This window comes from Mustela putorius, unplaced genomic scaffold (assembly GCF_011764305.1).
Source record: "Mustela putorius furo isolate JIRA1106 unplaced genomic scaffold, ASM1176430v1.1 tig00003875_pilon_pilon_pilon, whole genome shotgun sequence".
Taxonomy (NCBI): domain Eukaryota; kingdom Metazoa; phylum Chordata; class Mammalia; order Carnivora; family Mustelidae; genus Mustela; species Mustela putorius.
Window position 1 is genome coordinate 5,912,755 of NW_025422026.1, and position 20,673 is coordinate 5,933,427.

At 54.9% G+C, this 20,673-nt stretch overlaps 1 protein-coding gene across 1 annotated transcript; it reads left to right on the forward strand.

The window, feature by feature from the left end:
* Positions 1-1,586: 1,586 nt before the first annotated feature.
* Positions 1,587-19,351, forward strand: LOC101682821 (alanyl aminopeptidase, membrane). The gene is made up of 20 exons (XM_013062009.1): positions 1,587-2,456; positions 2,991-3,133; positions 3,246-3,385; positions 3,821-3,947; positions 4,030-4,184; positions 4,407-4,520; positions 4,607-4,750; positions 4,866-4,931; positions 5,072-5,137; positions 6,575-6,750; positions 7,005-7,084; positions 8,306-8,442; positions 8,564-8,619; positions 9,399-9,546; positions 12,749-12,840; positions 13,535-13,645; positions 13,773-13,940; positions 14,748-14,888; positions 15,281-15,362; positions 18,736-19,351. The coding sequence occupies exons 1-20, from the start codon at positions 1,810-1,812 to the stop codon at positions 18,883-18,885; spliced, it is 2,943 nt and encodes a 980-aa protein (XP_012917463.1). The 5' UTR covers positions 1,587-1,809; the 3' UTR covers positions 18,886-19,351.
* Positions 19,352-20,673: the final 1,322 nt, after the last annotated feature.

Genomic DNA, 20,673 nt, shown 5'->3' on the forward strand with positions numbered 1-20,673 from the left:
CAGTGATTCATGTATGTGTGTGTTCACTCAACGACTACGCGTTGAGCACCTGCTATGTGCCCGGCACCATGACAGGCTGGTGAGCAGAAGCAGCCAAGGGTCTGCTCTCATGGGGACTGCAGTTGCTGGGGGAGACAGACGGGACTCAAGTCTTCACTATGCAGATCAAACGGAAAACTGCACTGAGTTATAGGGCTTCGACAAAGAGGTTTGTGGTACTAATGGAACTAATAGGGCCTTGACCTGGCCAGCGAGGGCTTCTCTGAGAAAGAATGGAAGGATGGTAGGAAATAACTAGGGAAAGAAGGTGCCCCTGCCCAGCCTACTGACCTTTGCTTCTGTGAGCCCTGGATCACATGCTGATCCAGTCAGTGGGAACAGCATGTGCAAAGGTCCTGTGGCAAAGGGAGTGGATGATGACCAGAGTGGCTGGACCACTGGGACAGAAGGGAATGTGGTGGAAGGGGGTAGGCTGATGGCAGGCTGAACTTGTAGGTCTCTTTGGAAGATTTAGTCTGGATTTTATGAGAAAAAAAGAAGTTTGTTTGTTTTTTTTATTAAAGATTTTATTTTTAAGTCATCTCTATCCCCATCGTGAGGCTTGAACTCATGTCCCTGAGATCAAGAGTGGCATGTTCCACTGACTGAGCCAGCCAGCTGCCCTAGGAAGGTTTGAAGCCGATCCAATTCTTGTGGCAAACAGGTTTGAGGGGGCCTGAATGGAAGTGGTGAGTCCATGAGGGCATAGTGGACTCTGTATGAACAGGGAGAGCAGCTTTGACCAAGGACATGGTGAGAGCAGGGATGGGGGCAGAATTGGACATGGAAGTCAGGGTCAGGAGGTGTCAAGGTCTGAGACACTGGACTGATGGGTGGGAAGAGCGATAATGAACATTCTTTTCTTAAGTATGATAAATCATGTCTTCATTTCTACTAAGGATAGGAAAAGAGGCCATGGCTGAGCTCTGGGTAAGGAAGAAGGGAATAATGATGAGTAGGTTGTGCTCTGTGATATTTAATATGTTCTCTTGTTCAATCTGGGCAACAAAGTTGAGAGATAAATACTGTTATGTATTTGTGAGGAGCGAGCTCTGAGCAAGGTACCTGCTCAAGGTCACAGCTGGGAAAAGGTGAAACCTCACCAGCCTCCTGTCTTTAAAAAAAAAAAAAAAAAAGGCAGAGCACCTCCTTTCTTTCTCCTCTGTGTGCTGATAGCTGAGCTAGAGCTTTTTGGCAAGAAGGGGTAAGAGGGGGAACCTGGAAGAACTCCTGCTCTGGAGGAATGCAAGGGACTCTGAGACCCTGTCCCCAGGGCTTGGATTGTCTGGGTGGGCCAGATCCAGCCACAGGGGTGACCCATGCCACCCTTGACCTGAGCCAGAAACTGACTCCTCTGCATCTCCTACCTCTTCCTGCTCCTGGGAGGTCCTTCCCTGACTCTAACCTCAATCCTCCTGCTTCTGTCCCCACTGTCCCAGCACGCAGGCACATCAGTGCCACCCAGCCCCGCTGCTCCCTCTACCTGCTGCCTTCGCTTCAGCCATCTTCCTGCAGCCCGTAACTGGACACTGTTTGCTCCCCAGCAGGTACCCTGGCACACTGTGTCTGGACCTCCTCCTCTCTGGAGCCCGAGCAGAGGGTGTCCCTGCCCAGCCTACTGACCTTTGCCTGTGTGAGCCCTGGTTAATTTTTGCCCAGGCTGTGGGCTGTGGGGCTCCTCCCTCGTCCCCTCAGGGATATAAGTCTGGCCCGAGGCTGCCTTGCTCCTCGCCATCCTGAACCTCCCCCAGCCCCCACCCTGCCCTCACCATGGCCAAGGGCTTCTACATTTCCAAGGCTCTGGGCATCCTGTTCATCATCCTGGGCGTGGCAGCCGCGTGCACCATCATCGCTCTGTCTGTGGTGTATGCCCAGGAAAAGAACAAGAACACCGGGAGCTCCGCCGATGGCTCCACAGCAAGCCCCACAAGCCCCACGAACCCCATGAACCCCACGGCCCCCACCACCACTGGGTCCACCACCGCGGCTACCACCTTGGACCAGAGCAAGCCATGGAACCGTTACCGCCTCCCCAAGGCTCTGATTCCCAGCTCCTACAATGTGGTGCTGCGGCCGTACCTCACCCCCAACAGAGACGGCCTGTACACCTTCAGCGGCAAAAGCACTGTGCGCTTCTTGTGCAATGAGCCCACCAACGTCATCATCATCCACAGCAAGAAGCTCAACTACACCAACATCAAGGGGCAGAGGGTGGCCCTGCGGGGCGTGGGGGGCATCCAGGCCCCCGCCATCGACAGGACCGAGCTGGTGGAGCTCACTGAGTACCTGGTGGTGCACCTCCGGGAGCCGCTGCAGGTCAACAGCCAGTACGAGATGGACAGTGAATTCCAGGGGGAGCTGGCCGACGACCTGGCAGGCTTCTACCGCAGCGAGTATATGGAGAACGGTGTCAAAAAGTAAGTAACAGTGGGGTCTGTCTGCTTGGTGGGGGCAGGTACCAGATCGGAGGCAGAGCTGGATCCTGGGGGCCAGGGAAGGGCTTGGATTGCAAGTCTTGGAACCTGGAACCTCTTGCTGGCCCCTGACTCCATTCCAGGTGCTAGGGGAGCAGCCCCTCCCCTGGGGGCTTCTGTAACCCACATTAGGGAGTCAGGGGCGAGTGGTAAAAGAGCCTCTTGGACAGATAGGGAAACTGGGGCTCAGGGGAGAGAAATTTGCTTAAGGTCTCTTGGCTAATATAGGGATGGAGCCTGTCGGGACTTTGACCCTGACTCCTGAAGGAGCTCTGCTCTCCCCGAGGAGCTGGCCTGTCAGGGCCGAGAGTCTGCCCGGGGGAGATGGAGACAGGGAGGGCAAGAATGAGTCTGGAGCAGCCTTTCCCGCACCCCTTCCCCTGCACGCCTGGCAGCACCCTGAAACCCCAACCCCGCCCACCCTCACTTGGCGCAAGCATTCCCCCGGCACAAGCCCTGACGTCCTGGTTTGGGCAGGGTGATCGCCACGACACAAATGCAAGCTGCAGACGCCCGGAAGTCCTTCCCGTGCTTCGACGAGCCAGCCATGAAGGCCACGTTCAACATTACCCTCATCCACCCCAGCAACCTCGTGGCCCTGTCCAACATGCTTCCCAGAGGTGAGTGGGTCTGTCCTGGGGCCACACAGCCTTGGGAAGGAGGCACCCCAGGGCTAGGATTTGGAGCAGGGGAGATGAGGCATCCCTGCGAATTCTAGTGCTCCCTGCCCAGGCCCCAGCGTCCCCTTCCCGGAAGATCCCAGCTGGAACGTCACGGAGTTTGAAACCACACCTATCATGTCTACTTACCTGCTGGCCTACATCGTGAGCGAGTTCAAGAATCTGGAGAGGATAGCACCCAACGGCGTCCTGGTAAGGATCTGGACCCACTCGTCCTTCCCCTTCTCCGGGATTAGCCCCAACCCAAGGGATATTCTTGTTCTAATTCATTCCCATCTCTGTCCCTGAGTTGTTAGACCAGTGTTCGAATCCTGGCACTGAGTGTCTGGGACAAGTGTCTCAAGTTTTGGCCCTCAATCTCTGCAGCTGAATGTTCGCTCTCTCCTCATGAAGGGCATTCCCAGCCCTGGGTGTCAGGCAGACAGCGGCCAATACTACTGCTATTCCCAAAGGCTCCTCCCTAGGACTCTCAGCCCCTCAGAGACACCCCCCCAACCTCCCCTCTGCTGCCCATGTCCCTCAGTTTAACCTAGTCGATGCCCTCACTAGCCTGCTGGCCCCTGGGGCCCCGCCCATCTGCACCGGGACCCAGGAGGGGCCTCTGACCTACCTCCATCCTCTCTGCAGATCCGAATCTGGGCTCGGCCTAGTGCGATCGACGAGGGCCATGGAAACTACTCCCTGGATGTGACAGGCCCCATCCTAGACTTCTTTTCTGCACATTATAATACCTCCTACCCACTCAGCAAATCTGGTGAGTGAAGGGCCTTGTGGTGGGGACAGAAGATGGGGCACCCCACCCAGAGGCCATCCTGCCAATGGCCTCGCCTCCACAGACCAGATCGCCTTGCCTGACTTCAACGCTGGCGCCATGGAGAACTGGGGGCTGGTGACCTACCGGGAGAGTGCCCTGCTGTACGACCCGCTGTCCTCCTCCACTGGCAACAGGGAGCGGGTGGCCACTGTGATTGCTCATGAACTGGCCCACCAGGTAGCCCCCACCCATCCCAGGGAGGGCCGAGAAGTGAGTGGGGTCTCTGGGAGGAGAGGGCACAAGCCCTAGGCAGCTGCAAAGGGAGGAGGGTCCCAGCTAACAGGATAGCGGAGGGGAGTCACAGTGATGCCAGCCAAGTCCCGGCCAGCGCCTGGCACGTGGGGGACACTCGGTGAAGGGGAGTTCTGGGTACTGTGAGTGACCTTCCCTCCCCAACAGTGGTTTGGGAACCTGGTGACCTTGGAATGGTGGAATGACCTGTGGCTGAACGAGGGCTTTGCCTCCTACGTGGAATACCTGGGCGCTGACTATGCAGAGCCCAGCTGGAATCTGGTGAGCCGGGGGCCCCGGGTGCAGCGTCGGCGGGCCCCCCACCCCGCCGCCAGGCCGGTCTCCTGATGAGCACTGGGGATTTGCAGAAAGACCTCATGGTGCTGAATGACGTGTACCGTGTGATGGCCATAGACGCGCTGGCTTCCTCCCACCCTCTGTCCTCGCCTGCCAGCGAGATCAACACACCGGCCCAGATCAGCGAGGTGTTTGACTCCATCTCCTACAGCAAGGTACGGAGGCAGCGGCGGGCAGGCAGAGGCAGTGGGGACGCAGCCCACAGAGCCCCGCTCTGGCCCGGTCCTGCTGGCTCAGCCCCGCTTTCTGAGACGCCCTCCCCTTCCCCAGGGAGCTTCCGTCCTCAGGATGCTCTCCAGCTTCCTGACAGAGGACCTGTTCAAGAAGGGCGTGGCGGTGAGTTCCCTGGGCCAGCCGTGGGGGTGGGTTTCCCCAGCCCCTGCTGTGTGTCCCCGAGCCCCCGCCTACCCCAGGGGTTCAGTGGGAGAGGCTGGGGAGCACCAGCTTCGCCTTCACCGTGGCCTTTCTTTCCGCAGTCCTACCTCCACACCTTTGCCTACAAAAACACTGTTTACCTGGACCTGTGGAACCACCTGCAGAAGGTCAGTAAGAGCCAGCTGCCCGCGGCCATTTTTGGGGAGTCCTGAGATGCTGTAAGTCTCGGGGCGGGGGGTAGTTGGCGCAGCACGTGTGGGAGAGAATGTGTCCAGCTCCACGGCTTCCCAGCCCAGGCAGGTCCTCTGAAGGAAGCCTTGGTTGCTCGTCTGTAAAATGGGTGCAGCGAGAGCTCCTCGAAGGAGGTGTTTGGAGACCATGGGTCAAGACCCCAGGCAGGCAGCTTGCCTCCCCCCAACAAACCATAGTGAGCTCCATGGCGGGAGCCCAGGAGCAACCTCATCAGCCAGCCAGCATGGTTCCTGAGTCCTCCCCTGCCTGGAACTTTGGAGTCAGTCATTCTACCTACTCAGCACTCCTGGCTGCCCTGTGCCCCAGTGGGCCCCTCCCAGGCCTGACTCTGCACACTCCGGCACCCCCAGCACCAGCTTTGACCTTTTCGCCCTGCCCTGCCTTGTCTTCCTGTCCCCTCAAACCTCACGCAGCCCTGTCTGTGGGACAGACCCTCTGACCACCCCGCTTCCCCTCTCCTCTCCCTGCCTCTCCTAGTGCTGGAGTCTGCACACTGCCATCTTCCCATCGGTTCCCCTCCCTTACAGCAGCCTGACTGACCCCTCCTGAGTCCCAAGCCCAGTCCAGCAGGGAGGGGAGACCAGAGGCTCGTCAGGGAGTCACAGCTGGGCTCCAGCACCCTTCTGGCTGGTCTCCAGGCCAACTTCTATCTGCCAGGAGCCTGGTTGGGCCCTCTCCCCAACATTTCCCTCCCTGGACCCCCCACAACCTGCTGACAGGGGCACCTCACTGCCTCCACACCGTCTTCCTAGCCTGCTCAGTCTCTCCCTCCTTCCTCTCCTGCAAAGCTGAGCCCTCCTCCATGCCAGGTGCCTCTCCACCTCCACCCCTCCCTCCCACTCCCTCTGTCCCCGAGCCCCCCCCCCTGCAGCCCCTCCCAGCTCCCCTCCCTGCTCAGCTTCTGCCCTTCTGACACTCTTCTTTCTTTCCTGTCTTTATTTTCTCACTTAATAGCAGATGTTAACTTCTTGTTGTTATTACAAAAGCAACGCATGTGCGCGGTAACAGATGATAAAAACCTGAGAAGACCACCCTAAGCCCGTCCCCAGACCACCCACACTCTCACCCACGCGCTCGCTCTGCACGCTGCCTGCTCCTGGCCCTCCTGTCCTGCTCGCGGGTTGTTCACTCTGGGCAACCTCCTACCCCCGCAATACCCACCTCACCTTGGGCCCCAGAAGTGGTGGGAGGGGGGGGGCCCACCTGGATTTGCAGCGCACCAAACGCCTGGCCTTTCTCAGCTGGCCCAGCCCTGGGACCCAGCCAGCTCCTGCCTCCCTGCGGGGTGGCACTTCCAGAGCGAGGCGGGAGGGGGCGCTCCGCTGACCGCCGCCCCTGTGGCTCTGCCCCAGGTTGTAGACGATCAGGGAACCATCAAGCTACCTGACTCTGTGCGCGCCATTATGGACCGCTGGATCCTGCAGATGGGTTTCCCCGTCATCACTGTGGACACCGCCACGGGCAACATCTCCCAGAAGCACTTCCTCCTCGACCCCGAGTCCGTTGTCACCCGCCCCTCAGAGTTCAAGTGAGTGGAAGGGGTCACCGACGCAGGTGTCCTAGGGAGGGCTCCGAGGGGCAGTGGCCGTGGCGCCCTTTGGCCATCTCAAGTCCAGGAGTGCTGTGATCCCGGCCCTGGTGGCCGGAGACAGGCTCTCCCTCTGTGGCCGGGAGGATGGGAGTGCTCAGTGCGGCAGCAGGGCAGACTCCGGAGAGCTCTTTCCCAGCCGCTCCAGGAGCTGCTGTCCCTCATCACCTGGTCCCGGGGGGCTCTCGTTGCAGCTACCTGTGGATCGTGCCCATCACGTCCATCAAAAAGGGCGTACAGCAGGCAGTCTACTGGCTTCCGGAAGTTCAACAGGGTAATCCAGCCCTGTCCCAGCAGACGGTGGGCCCACCCTAAACCCCCAGCTCCTGGCCCACGTTCTGGGGGTTACAGCAAGACTCGGGGGCAGCTTCCTTTGTCATTTCATTCAACAAACGGAGCTGAGTACTTCGGTTCTAAGCTCTCCTCTGCTGTTGCCCAGCTGTGTGACCCTGGGCGAGTTACCATCCCTCTCTGGTCTCTCTTTCATCACCTATAAAATGGGGCTGAGAACGATATCTACCCCACTGAGTTGTGTGGGGACTAAAGAAGAGAATGTATATTAAATGTTTACAACAGCACATGGCATAAAGTGTGAATAGCCCTGCTGTGCCAGGTACTGAGGAAACCAAGCTCAAGGCAGTTCCTCCTCGGCCTAGGCCAGAACTGCAGATGAAGAGAAGGAAGATAAGCAGCTAGAACTTTCCAGAGCTATGTTGAGTACTTTAACAGAGGCATGTGGCCTCTGGGCTGCTGCAGGACGGGAAGCCAGGAATAAGAAAGCGTCAGCTTTGTGTATGGGGATGAGATGTCCAGGCTTCCTGGAGGAGGTGAGCAGGGCCTTAGAGGAAGGGAAAGACTTAGCCAGGCTCATGGCGGCAGAGGAAATAGCAAGTGCAAGGCATAGAGGTAGGAGAGAATGTAAGGACTGTGACTAGGGCAGAGGTGTGCCCTCCAGGTGGGGCAGGTTCCTGAGGTCCCTGCAGGCTGTGAGGCACAGGGGCTGTGTCCTCCGGCCAGGAGGAGCTGGGGCATGTGGGAAGTCGGCAAGGACCACCTCTGTGGAAGGACCCCTTCTGGCTGCCAGAAGAAAGACTGGAAGGGAGGGCTGAGAGGGCCAACCCTGGGGGTGGGGGTTGACTGGCAGGAACAAATTGTCTGGGCTTCCCCCTCAGGGACTGGGGCGTGCTGGAGCTGTTCATAAGCCCAGAGAGGATGAGGAGGACCACAGCTTGGGGAGCTGAGTCTGAGTGGCCCGGGGGTATGGGGATGAGATGTCCAGGCAGTGGTCACTGGCCAACCCACGGTAGAGGTTGGCCTGGCAGCCCCGTCCTACACCCCTTCTTCTCTCCTCTCCTTGGCACTGCCCAAGGCTTGAGGGCCAGCCGGTGCCAGGCTGTGTGGGAGGCAGCTCTCGTCGAGGCCTAGAGAGAGGCAGGCCAAGGGTCAGCCTGTGGCCTTCTGGGCAGCCCCACCCAGCTCCGGTCTCTCTCCACAGCCCAGGATGACCTGTTCAAAACCAGAGGTTCTGATGAGTGGGTCCTGCTGAACCTCAACGTGACGGGCTACTACCTGGTGAACTATGATGTAGACAACTGGAGAAAGATCCAAACTCAGCTGCAGACAAATCTGTCGGTGGGTGTCGGCAGCCCCACCCCATCCCCTGCCCCAGGCCCCGGGCCCAAGATGGCGCCCCAGACTGCCGGGCCTGCCCCCACTACCAGCCTGAGGTGACGCCCTCTGTTGCCCCTTCTAGGTCATTCCTGTCATCAACCGGGCTCAGGTCATCCATGACACCTTCAACCTGGCCAGGTGAGTGCCCCCGTCTTCCTTGGGCCCAGCCTGGCTCAGGCCTGGTGACTTCAGCAAGTACTGTTCCATCACGAGAGCTGGTGCTCTTCCTCTCGGCCTTACCGTCCCAGGCACAGGGCGGCGGGCTCCCCGGGCTTCTGCACACCCCGCCCTGGGCCCCCAGATAATCATCCGAGACTTGGTTTGAGTACTTTACCTCAGGCCATATAGGAGTGGCCCCTGAGAGCCAGACACAGGCCCGTCCCCTCTAAAACCACTCTAAACGGGCTTTTCCTGAAGACTGACAGTGGGCCAGGCCTCCACAGTAGGCGCTCAGGGAATCTGGGAAGGCCAGGACAGGAGAGAGGCAGCACCTACTGTGTTCCCCGCAGGTGCTAAGTCAATTTAAGTGATGTCCCCCATAGACACGGACGTTTATGAACCAGATGTGTGCACACGGCCTTAGAGGGAGAGGGGCGGAAGGCGCAGAGGGCCAGACAAATCAGAGAAGAGGTGGGCAGAGCACAGGTTTCCGGCCTTATGAATCTCTGCTCTGTGGCCTTAGGCAAGTCACTTGACCTCTCTGAGCCTCAGTTTCCTCTTCGTAAAATGGGGACAGTATGCGATGGGCTGCGGGTGAGGGCGGGGCCTGAGCTGGCCTCATCTGCGGTGCCAGCGCATCCGTTCGCGGTGAGCACTGGAGCTGGCGTGTCTGGGGCTCTGGGACCTTAGGTTCCACGAAGGGCTTGGAGTTCCCTCCCTGGGGCTGGACTTACTTGAACCCCTCTGTTTGTCCCCAGTGCCCAAATGGTCCCCGTCACCCTGGCGCTGAACAGCACTCTCTTCCTGAACCAAGAGAGAGAGTACATGCCCTGGGAGGCCGCCCTGAGCAGCCTGAGCTACTTCAAGCTCATGTTCGACCGCTCTGAGGTCTACGGCCCCATGAAGGTACAGAGGGGCGTGGCAGGGTTCAAGGACCCGTTGGTCTAGTGCCTGAAATTGCACCATCAGGGAGTTCACGGAAATGTTATCTGGAGTGGTGGACCCTTCAGAATGCCACGACGCCGGGTTCTTTGCCAAGAGCCACCTGGCCAGGGTGGTGAGAGGGATATGGGGTGAAGGGAGCAGGTGCCAACGAGGCAGGTTGGGGAGGGCAGAGAAAGGACACAGACTGCTAGCGAAGTTTGCTGCTTGGGAAGTTAGCACTGTCCGAAGGCACTGAAGAAACCGCTGCTCGGAGCTGGGAAGCCTGCCATTTACCAGCCCTGTGGCTTCAGCCAGCTCTCTTCAGCCCCAGCGCACTGTTCCCTCTGTGAAGTGAGCAGGCCCGTACCTGCCAAGCCCAAGGGCGGGGAGGGAGAAGCAGGTTAACAGCTTTGAAGTTGGGGTGATTGGGGGCGGGGTATGTTGAGGCTCTCATGAGGGAAACTCCGCAGTTTCAGACCCCCCTAAAAAAACCACCCCAAACTCTCAATGTCCAACAGTTGGGGATTGGTTAAGTAAATGGCAATATCCATTTAATGGAGTATTACACGGCCATCAGATAATACTCGGAGAAAAGCAAGTGATGACATGCGTGAGGTTGGGTGGGAAGGGGCAGAGGGAGAATCTTAAGCAGGCTCCACACCCAGCACAGAGCTCAACACGGCTCAGTGTCACAACCTTGAGATCATGACCTGAGCCAAAATCAAGAGTCAGACGCTTAACCCACTGAGCCACCCAGGCACCCCTTGAAGACATCATTTTTATTTATTTATTTTTAAAGATTTTATTTATTTATTTGACAGACAGAGATCACAAGTAGGCAGAAAGGCAGGCAGAGAGAGAGGGGGAAGTAGGCTCTCCCTGATGCGGGGCTCGATCCCAAGACCCTGAGACTATGACCTGAGCCAAAGGCAGAGGCTTAACCCACTGAGCCACCCAGGTGCCCCAAAGAGATCATTTTCACATTAACTTTCTATCAGGGTAAATGCAGTATTAGTGTAAATGAGCTTTTAACTCAGGGAAGTGTTCAAGGACATGGAGGCATAGCATCTGCAACATCTTTGTCCCACTGCCACACAGGTCCCAGAATTCACCCAGGTTTAGAAGGTTCTAGGTTGGAAATTGTTCCTCAGCGAATTTCAGGGCTTGCTCCACTGACCCCCAGTCTCTCACGTTGCTGTTGAGAATCAGAGCCTTGCTTATTTCTGGTTATTTGAATGTGGCCATTCTCCCCCTTCTGGAAGCCTGTGAGCTCTTCTGTCAGTCCTGGTGTGCCTTTGTGTGGGTCTCTCTCCTCCCCTACCCTTTCCATCCGGGCATTTTGACATTGTTCCCTAAAATGTTTTTCCCCTCCTTGCTGTTTGGTTCTCTTTCTGGGTCCCCTGTTTATCCAACGCATTGTTCTTGCGTTGGCCTGCCTTCTGTCCTGCCCTTAAATTCCCAAGAGCTGCTCCTGGTCCCAGTGTCCTTTGCAAATCTCCGAGTGCTCAGAAGGTACTCATCTCAGGCTTTCACCAAGCTTTCTTTTTCTTCCATTGACTTGTTTCATGAGTCTTCTGTTTGTTTTGGTCTCCTTTGGAGAGATCACGGCAGAGGCTGAGCTGCCCTCTTTGGATTTGAGAGTGAGGCAGTAAAAGGCAATTAGAAGTTCCATGAGGTCATGTTTGTCACCTGCAGGTCTCACTTGGGGGTGACTGGGGCTACGTGACTCCTCAGGGGGACCCTCAAATATTAGTATCCATGGGATGTCTGGTTGGCTCAGTTGGAGACCATGTGACTCTTAATCATGGGGTCATGGGTTCAAGTCCCACATTGAGTCTAGAGATTACTTAAAAAGAAAAAAACAAAAACAAAAACCAGTGTCCAAGAGTGTTCCCCTGAGACCGGAGAGTCATCCTTTATCTTCTTTTTTTTTTTTTTTTTTTTTTAAGATTTTTATTTATTTATTTGACAGAGAAGCAGGCAGAGAGAGAAGGAAGGGAAGCAGGCTCCCTGCTGAGCAGAGAGCCTGATGCAGGGCTCAATCCCAGCACCCTGGGATCGTGACCTGAGCTGAAGGCAGAGGCTTTAACCCACTGAGCCACCCAGGCTCATCCTTTATCTTGTATAACAAAGCTGTGATGCTCGCTTTTTGGGATTGGGGATGGGGCAAGAAACTGGAAATGTCTCCATTCGGGATATAACCTTTCATCTCTGACCTCTCTCTCTTTCCACCCCACCAATCCTTCCCCTTTGTCTGGTGACCCCTGATTCTGAGCCCCAACCCATTCAGCCTCACCCACGGGGGAGGGCGGGGTTTGCCTGCTGCCAGGAGAGAAGCAGGAGCTTGAGGGTTTCATTACTCCTGCTACAGACCCTGACTCCTTCGTGCCCAGCCCCCGCCTCACCCCTGTCCCCTGCAGACCTGTCCCTCTGATTCTGGGCCCCTCGAGCCAGTGTCGCTTCTGGTGGTGTGTGCCCCGCAGCAGGCACTATGCTGCAGGCGCACCTGTCCCTCTCTCCCCACCTTCTGGCTCCTTGCCTGCACCGGTCCCTCATCCACTCTGGTTTCCCCTCCTGTTTCCTTTGTTCTGGAAGTTTGTTCTTGGACATAAGGCAGGACTCACGTCCCAGTGTTAGGGACAAAGAGCAGTGTGTAGAGTTATAGAGATGCTAGGTAGAAAAGGAAGAAGAAGGGGTAAGCTCCCCAACGTGAAAATCATAGTTTGGGGAAGCACCTGGGTGGATTGTATTTTCTGCAGACGCTGCTCCATGTTTCCTAAGCTCTTCATAAGGGAAGTGGGATACTAAAAAAATAAAAAATAAAAAATTTAAAAAATCAAAAAGAAAATAAAAAAGAAAAGTGGGATACTTAGCATTGGGCAGTGGGGGTGGGGCGAGGCATAACACTCCATTCAGATGTGGTGACCCGGAGACCGGACTGTTAGACTGGGTGAGGCTTTCGGGAGGGAGAACCTCCGAACTGTGAGCTCCAACCTGGGCCGGCCCTGGCCTCTTTGAGCGCTGCGGCCCCCGGGCAAGGCCTGAAGCCCCAACCTTTCCGCCTCCGCTTCCTTGCCCTTCACCCTGGTGACACCTCCCTACCCACGTCAGAGGTTGTGCAGGGCTCCAGAAAAGTCAAGTGTGAGTCTCCCCTTTGAAGCCCTTCCTGTTTTCTTTTCCCCAGAGTTACCTGAGGAAGCAGGTCTCGCCTCTGTTTGATTATTTCGAAACTCTCACCCAGAACTGGACGAAGCACCCAGACACCCTGATGGAACAGTGAGTGGAAGCATTTCCGGAAGTCACGGGCGGCCCAGCTCCCCTGACCTGGGGAGTCCCAAGCGGGGTCCTGCAGTGTCGTCTTCTGGAGGACAGCTCCAGGCTGGACCAGGGCCACCGGCCACAGAGAGAACCCCTCCTAGGAGTAGGAGGCCTGCCCTGAGGCTCTCTGTGGCCTGCGAGCCTGTCTGGCCTCCTTATACAAGGGATCAAACTGAAACTGAGGTCCCTCACTGGCTTGGTCATTTTATTTTATTTTAAAGATTTACTTATTTCTTTTGGAGAGAGAGAGAGCGAGCGCACAGGAGCTGGAGCAGGGCAGAGGGAGAGGGAGAGGGAGAGAGTCCTCAGTCAGCCTCGCTGTTGAGCCCTGACATGGGGCTCTGTCCCAGGCCCCTGAGATCATGACCTGATCTGAAACCGAGAGTTGGCTGTTTAACTGACCAAGCCAGCCGCGCGCCCCTTGGTCATTTAGTTTCCAGGTGTTCAAATTGGGGCTGGAGCTCGTACTGACCCCTCTAGGTCCCAAGGCACAAAGCAAAGAGGGGGACCCGATGGGCGGAGTGGGTTACAGCCGCAGACAGAGCCCAGGCCCTGCCATCCTCCCTGGAGATGTGCATCAGCAGGGGACTCCGGCCGGAGTCTGGGCCACGTGACCCACGGGCACACTGACCAAGTGTCACCCCCGGCACAGGTACGGTGAGATTAACGCCGTGAGCACCGCCTGCACCTACGGGGTTCCGAAGTGTAAGGAGCTGGTCTCCGCTCTTTTCGCAGAGTGGAAGAAGAACCCCCAAAACAACTCGTGAGTGTGCCCCCTGCTCCTCCCCCCACCGCCTTCATCCGCCCCTCAAGCCCACAGCCATGTCCTGGTCAGACCCTCGTCCCACACTCCCTGCGGCTGCTCCCCCTGACGCCCCCACCCTTACCAGGATCTACCCCAACCTGCGCTCCATCGTGTACTGCAACGCCGTGGCCCAGGGCGGTGAGGAGGAGTGGAACTTCGTGTGGGAGCAGTTCCGAACCGCCACGGTGGTAAACGAGGCTGACAAGCTCCGTGCGGCCCTGGCCTGCACCAACCAGGTCTGGATCCTGAACAGGTGAGGGCTGCGGCCGGCCGGGGCTGGGTAAGTTTCCCTCCCCACCGGGAACCAGGATCCCCACGTGCGAGAGAACGCACCAGCCAGGCCTCCGCACTCTCATTCACAGGATCCCCACAAACTTGTGCAGTGGGGTAGTACGTTCCCCATTTTACAGATGAGAACACTGAGGCTCAGGGAAGCAAAACCACTTACCCAAAGTCCAGAAGCTTTAATAAGTCGTGGAGTCAAGAGCTGAACCCGGGTCTGGGTCTCCGTCCCCAGCTTTTAGCTGCTGTAGCTTCTTGGCCTGTGATTGACCGCAGCTCAGTTCTGCTCTCTGTCAAGGGCCCTGGGGCAGCTGGACCTGAGTCCTCTCGGACATGCAGCCGGGCACACCTCCAGCTCTTGCACAAGGGCTCCTGGCTCCCACTCCTGGGCCCCAGGAAACAAAAGCCTCTCTCCATGTCAAAGACAAACATAGCCACCCTACCTGGGATAGGGCTCTTGAGCCAGGTTTTTTTCTTTCTTTTCTTCATTTGTCCATGGCCCGTCATCAGATATTTATCAGGCACTGGGGCCACGGGACGCATGACGTTTGGCATAGCCAGTGACCCTGTCAGGGAGACTCAGTATCCCTCCTACTAGAGGAAGGTTGACTAAGGGGTCTTCAAACCTTGGTAGGCCAAAGCGATATGAAGAGGCTTTCAAGAGAGGTGTGGGGAGGGGAGGGTGGGGTCCATTGCCCTCCTGGGTTCTTTCTCTCTGTCAAATCCTCTGACCAGAGCCCTCGGAGGAGGTCACGAAGTCAGCACCCTGCCCTCACAGGTACCTGAGTTACACCATGAACCCTGACCTCATCCGGAAGCAAGATGTCACCTCCACGCTGAGCAGCATCGCCAGCAATGTCATTGGGCAAAATCTGGTCTGGGACTTCGTCCAGAGCAACTGGAAGCAGCTGTTTGATGAGTGAGTCTGCGGGAGCATGTTAGGAGAAGTGCCTGCAGAGGCTGGGGTGTCCTGGGGGGGGGCGTGTCTGTGTGAATGGGGCCCCGTAGGGCTGGAAGTTGGGGGACCTGTGGGCACTGCTGAGGAATGCGGGAAAATGAACCAGCTCAAGGGGAGTCGGGTGGGGGGCAACACGAGGCAGGTGTGGGCCGGCAGAGGGAAGAGAGTCTGGTTCTCTGCAGAGATGGGGGCAGGGACACTGCGATCAGACCTGTGTGCATGTCCCTAGAGCATGTCATTTCCTCTGGTCTACGAGATAAGGACAGTCGCAGCATGGCTGTGAGGATGCAGTGTCACCGGCCTGTCCCTGAGCATTAGTTCCTGGCCCTTCATGGCTCTTCTCTCCCCCACAGCTTCGGCACTGGTTCCTTCTCCTTCTCCAACCTCATTCAGGTGGTGACCCGACGGTTCTCCTCGGAGTTTGAGCTGCAGCAGGTAAGCAGCCCCGGACCCTCGAGTGGCCCCCAGAGGCCCATCGAAGTCTATTCAGCGAGCGGCCCCTGAGTGTGCTCTCCACACTGCCAGAGCCTTCCTCATTTCCAGGGGAAGGAGGGCATCCGGACTTTTTAAGTGGTGACAGTTCAATCAGAAACATGCATCTGGGAATTCTTGTATAGGCAAAAAGTGAAGAGAATCATATAAACGAACCTCCATGTTCCCGTTACCCAGACTGAGCAATTATCAACATTTTGCTGCTTCTTTTTTGGGGGGTGGATAATTTTCGGGCACAGGTCACTTACATAATTTCACCTGTAAGTGGTTTAGTTATATCTAAAGGAAAGGAATTTTTAAAAGATAATCTCAGTGTCATTAACAGGCCCAAGAAAAATGAACAATTTCTTGCTATCATGTTCCATTCAGGGACATTTAAAACCCTCTAGGTGGCTTCTTTTAAAATTCCTTTTGCAATGATAGATATGCTTGAATCAGAAGCCAAACAAAGTTAACTCATTGTATTAGGTTGATTTGCCTTTTTCTTTTTTCATTGAGATACAATTTATGTAGCACAACACTCATCATGTTAAGTGGTTTTCTGTATATTTACGAGGCTGTACAACCATCACCACCGTCTAGTTCCAGAACATTATTGTTATCCCCCAAAAGAAGCTGTGGCAGTCACTCTTCCTCTGTCCCTAGCCCCTGGCAACCAGTCTCTATGGATATGGCTATTTTAGATATTTCATAAAAAGGGATCATGTAATATGAGACCTTTTGTGTCTGGCTTTCGCCTAGCATCGGGCTCTCAAGTTTTATCCATGTTGTAGCATGTAGCATTTATGGCTGAATAATATTTGTGTGGCTATACCACATCTGTTTATCCACCAATCAGTTGGTAGACACCGGGTTATTTCCACTTTTTTTCTTTTTTTTTTTTAGATTTTATCTTATTTGTTTGTTTGAGAGAAAGAGCAAGTGTGGGAGACAGTACGAGACAGTACGAGCGGGGCTGGGGTGGAGCAGAGGGGCAGGGAGAAGCAGACTCCCTGTTGAGCAAGGACCCCACCCCCAAAATATGGGGCTCCATTCCCAGAACCCTGGGATCACAGCCTTAGCCGAAGGCAGACCAAAACTGAGTCACCCAGGTGCCCCCACTTTTGACTATATGAATAACTCTGTTATGAATAGTCATGTACAGATTTTGGAGTGATTGTATGTGTTTATTTCCCTTGGGTATACACCTGGAAGTGGTTCTGCTGGATTGTTTGGTAACTCTGTTTAACTTTGAGAAATTGCCAGAATGTTTTCCAAAATAATCGCACCTAATTTACATTCCACCTGCAGAGTAAGAAGGTTCCAACGTCTTTCCGTCTTTGTGGACTCTTAGTATTTTCTTTTCCTTCTTTCCTTTACTTCTTTCCCTCCCTCCCTCCCTGCTTTCTTTTTTAATTATAGCCATCCTGTGGGTGTGAGGTATATGGACTGCATTTCTCTAATGACTAATGATGACGAGCATCTTTTCATGTGCCTATTGGCCATTCATACATCTTCTTTGAGAAATGTCTATTCGAATCCTTTGCCCGTGTCTTAACTGGGATATTTGTCTCTTTATTGTTGAGTTGTAAGAGTTCCTTATATACTCTGGATAGTACGCCCTCACTGGATACCTGGTTTGCAAATGTTTTCTTCCGTTCTGTGGATTGTCTTTTTACATTCTCCATAGTGTCTCTCGATGTCCTGAAATTTTAAAATTTAGATAAAGTCCAGTTTTCTAATTTTCCTTCTATTGCTTGTGCTTTAGGTTTCATATCAGATGCTACTAAGAGTCTTACCATTTTAGCTCTTACATTTAGGACTTTGATTAATTTTGGCTTAATTTTAGTATATGATGTTAAGGTAGGGGTCCAACTTCATTCTTTTGCATGTGGCTATCCAAATGTCTCACCACCATTTGTTGAAAAGATGATTCTTTCACCCAGTGAATGGTCTTGGCATCCTTGCTGCAAATCAATGGACTATAAATGTGAGGGTTTATTTCTGGACTCTCAGTTGTGCATCATTGATCTATCTGTTCATCCTTAAGCCAGTACCACACTCTCTTGATAAGTGTAGCCGTGCAGTGAGTTTAGGAATGTGCGCCTTCCAACTTTGTTCTTTTTCAAGACTGTTTGCCTATTCAGAGTCTCCTGCATTTCTTTGTGAATTTTAGGATCAGCCTGTCCATTTCTGGGAAAGAAGAAAATGCAGTTGGGATTTTGAGAGGGATTACATCGAGTTTGTAGATCGATATGGGAAGGGTTGCCATGGAATAATATTAAATCTTCCAACCTGTTAACACAGATTTGGGTCTATTTGGGTCTTTTTTCCTTTCATTTAGGTGTTCTGAATTTCTTTCAACAATATTTTATAGTTTTCAACTTGCCAGTCTTGCATGTCTTTTGTCAAATTTATTGCTCAGTATTTTATTCCTTTTGATACTATTATAAATGGAACTGTTTTCTTAATTTATTCTTTGTAGGGGCGCCTGGGTGGCTCAGTGGGTTAAGCCTCTGCCCTCAGTTCAGGTCATGATCTCAGGGTCCGGGGATTGAACTCGGCAGAGAGCCTGCTTCCCCCTCTCCCTCTGCCTGCCTCTATGCCTACTTGTGATCTCTCTCTCTGTCAGATGAATAAATAAAATCTTAAAAAAAAAAATTATTCTTTGATGTTGCTCTTCCATCTTGCATCCTTGCTGAATTCATTAGTTTTAGTAGTTTTTTGGGGTAGATTCCTTAGGATTTTCTATATTCAAAATCATGTCATCTGCTAATGGAGATAGTTTTACTTCTTCCTTTCTGGATGCCATCTATTTCATTTTCTTGCCTAATTGCCCTGGTTACAACCTCTAATAGTATATCTTAATCTCTGACATCTCTCTCTCTCTCTCTTTTTTTTTTTTTATAGTGCCATTTATTTGTTGAAACAGCTAGGTTGTTTGTAGTATAGAAATGGCCACATTTAATTTCGCTGATTACTTCCTTGTGGTATCTTATCTGATTAGTCCCTCTCTCCTTCCTGGATTGGACTGAGATTACAATTCAATTAAAAGCTAAGGTTTAACTCAATAAAGAACCGTAGGGTGAAGATCAGAGATGTCCAGGAGCCAGATTTAACCACAAGGTTCTTGGTTTTGACCTCTGCTCTAGATAAAGACTTTATTGGGGGGGGAGGAGGGGAGAGGAAGTACTGGCCCTTCCTCTGCTGGAGAAAGCCTGTGGCTGTGTTCCCAAGGGCCCTAATGTGGGTGGGAGGCCCGAGGCCTGGACAACCCTCTGCTTGAGGCTGTGTGACCGACCCAGCCTGGGGCTGAAAATCCTCATTCTCCCGGCAGCTGGAGCAGTTCAAGAAGAACAACATGCACATAGGCTTCGGCTCCGCCACGCGGGCTCTGGAGCAAGCCCTGGAGAAGACCAAAGCGAACATCAAGTGGGTGAAAGAAAACAAGGAGGCGGTGCTCAGGTGGTTCACAGAAAACAGCTAATAGCCCTTGGTCCTTCGTCACCTGCCCGCCCCCACTTCCCCGCGGGAGTGAGATGCGTGCAGATGTCTGCTCGGTGGCCCGCGGCAGCAACCCCTTCCTGGAGCCTGAGGTGACGGTGTCCTCCCCTCAGGGACAAAGCCCACATTTTCTCTGGTCTGCCCATGGGGCCAATCCAGTGTCCAATGGCCAGACTGTCCAAGCACCTCCCAGCCCCTGCCCCTCGTGCCCACCCCCACCCCAGGCCTGGCAGGGTGCCTGTCCCCCGGGCCCTGGGGCTGATCTCAGGGAAGCCCTGCTCCAGGGCCAGATGAGCAGAAGCCCTCCATGGACGATGGATGGCCTTGGGGGGGTAGCCCTGTGCCCTCTCTCACCTTCCCATAAAGACCCTGAACCTAAAGAATCAACAGGGCACAAGACCTATATATTTTTTTCTAAGAGAAAATGTAAATAAAGGATTTCTAGATCAGTGTCGAGACTCATTACTAAACTAGAGCAGGACTGGGTTTGCACAGCAGCCAGGAAGACAGCGACGGAACCTGGAGTGTAGGGATCCCCAGGGAGCACAGGAGGGGAGAAGTATCCAGAATGCTTGTGTGTCCTGTGGGGTCCGCCTGTGGTGCCTCTCATCCACTCTCCCGTGGCGGCTGGGGACCTGGGTGCTGGAAGCTACGAGGAGGTAGAGGCCAGGCAGCCAGACCCAACGGTTCTCACGGTGCAGTGAGAGAGCTGGGGCTCGGTGCCGGGCCCAGGACAGGTCATGGCGGGGAGGCAGTGTTTTTTTCAGAAAGCAGAAGTTTCCATAGTTGCAGATGCTGGGGTCAGCCCCTGCCCAAGCATGAGGGACAGGGGCAGATGCTGAGTGGGCTTTTCTTCTCGTGGCTCGGTCAGCACACCTGAACAGTGAGAGAGGGGCTTGGAGGGAGGGCAGCAGGCCCTGGGACCCAGGCCCCGTCTGACCCCTCCCTGGCCAAGGGCCTGTCCCATCTCCTCTCCTGGACCCACGGTGGAAGGTGGGATGTTACTTTGTGAAGTGGCTGTTTTTAAGAGCAGCGTGCAGAGAAAGGCCGGTGCCCTCCAGACTGCCCGGGGTAGCCAGGGGGTCAGTACCTGTTCCGAGGAGAAGCTCTGGGACCCCCATGGCTCCGCGGCCTGCACTGGCCTTGGAGGAAGTTTCTTGACCCATGGAGCCAGGTGGTTGGAAGCTCACCTCAGCCTCAGCCCCCCACCCCCGGGGGGCCCAGGTGAGCACCCCCAGCTGCTGGAGGGAGGTGACACACCACAGGGCTCCTTGGGGGTCTCCTCCAAGTGAGTCGCTGGGCCTGGAGGCCCGGAGACCAGGGGACCTGGTGTCAGAGCACAGCTTGGCCAGTTTCTTGGGCAACTGACCCAAAGCTCTGGGTTTTGGCTTCCACATCTGCACGATAAAGGTGACAAATCACGGAGCTGGGGTGTGGATCTAAGGACAGTCACGTATCAGGGTATCAGTGGCACTGCCCCCCTTCCCCCCACGGGAGATTTGGGTGTTGTTACCCTTAGCCTGGTCTCCTGGCCTGCGGGCTCCCCTTACAGCCTCTGCTTGGCCTTGGGAGAAGTGGGGGTGGGGCTGGGCCCGGAAGGCGGTCCCTCATCAAAGGTGGTGCACGCCAAGGGGTGAGAGCAGCCCGGGGGGGATGGGGTGGAGTCTCTCCACCAATCAGGAGGCTTCCCTCAGCCCAGCCCCTCAGGGCTGGGCCTTCCTGTCGCCAGTGCCCAGCAGCTGTGGCTGGCACTTAACCTTCTGGGGATCAG

Excerpts from the sequence above, each read along its gene's own strand:
- LOC101682821 (XM_013062009.1), top strand. The coding sequence starts at position 1,810 with ATGGCCAAGGGCTTCTACATTTCCAAGGCTCTGGGCATCCTGTTCATC. Across the intron at positions 2,457-2,990 it reads ATGGAGAACGGTGTCAAAAA|GGTGATCGCCACGACACAAA; the intron begins GTAAGTAACAGT and ends TGGTTTGGGCAG. Across the intron at positions 8,620-9,398 it reads GACACCTTCAACCTGGCCAG|TGCCCAAATGGTCCCCGTCA; the intron begins GTGAGTGCCCCC and ends GTTTGTCCCCAG.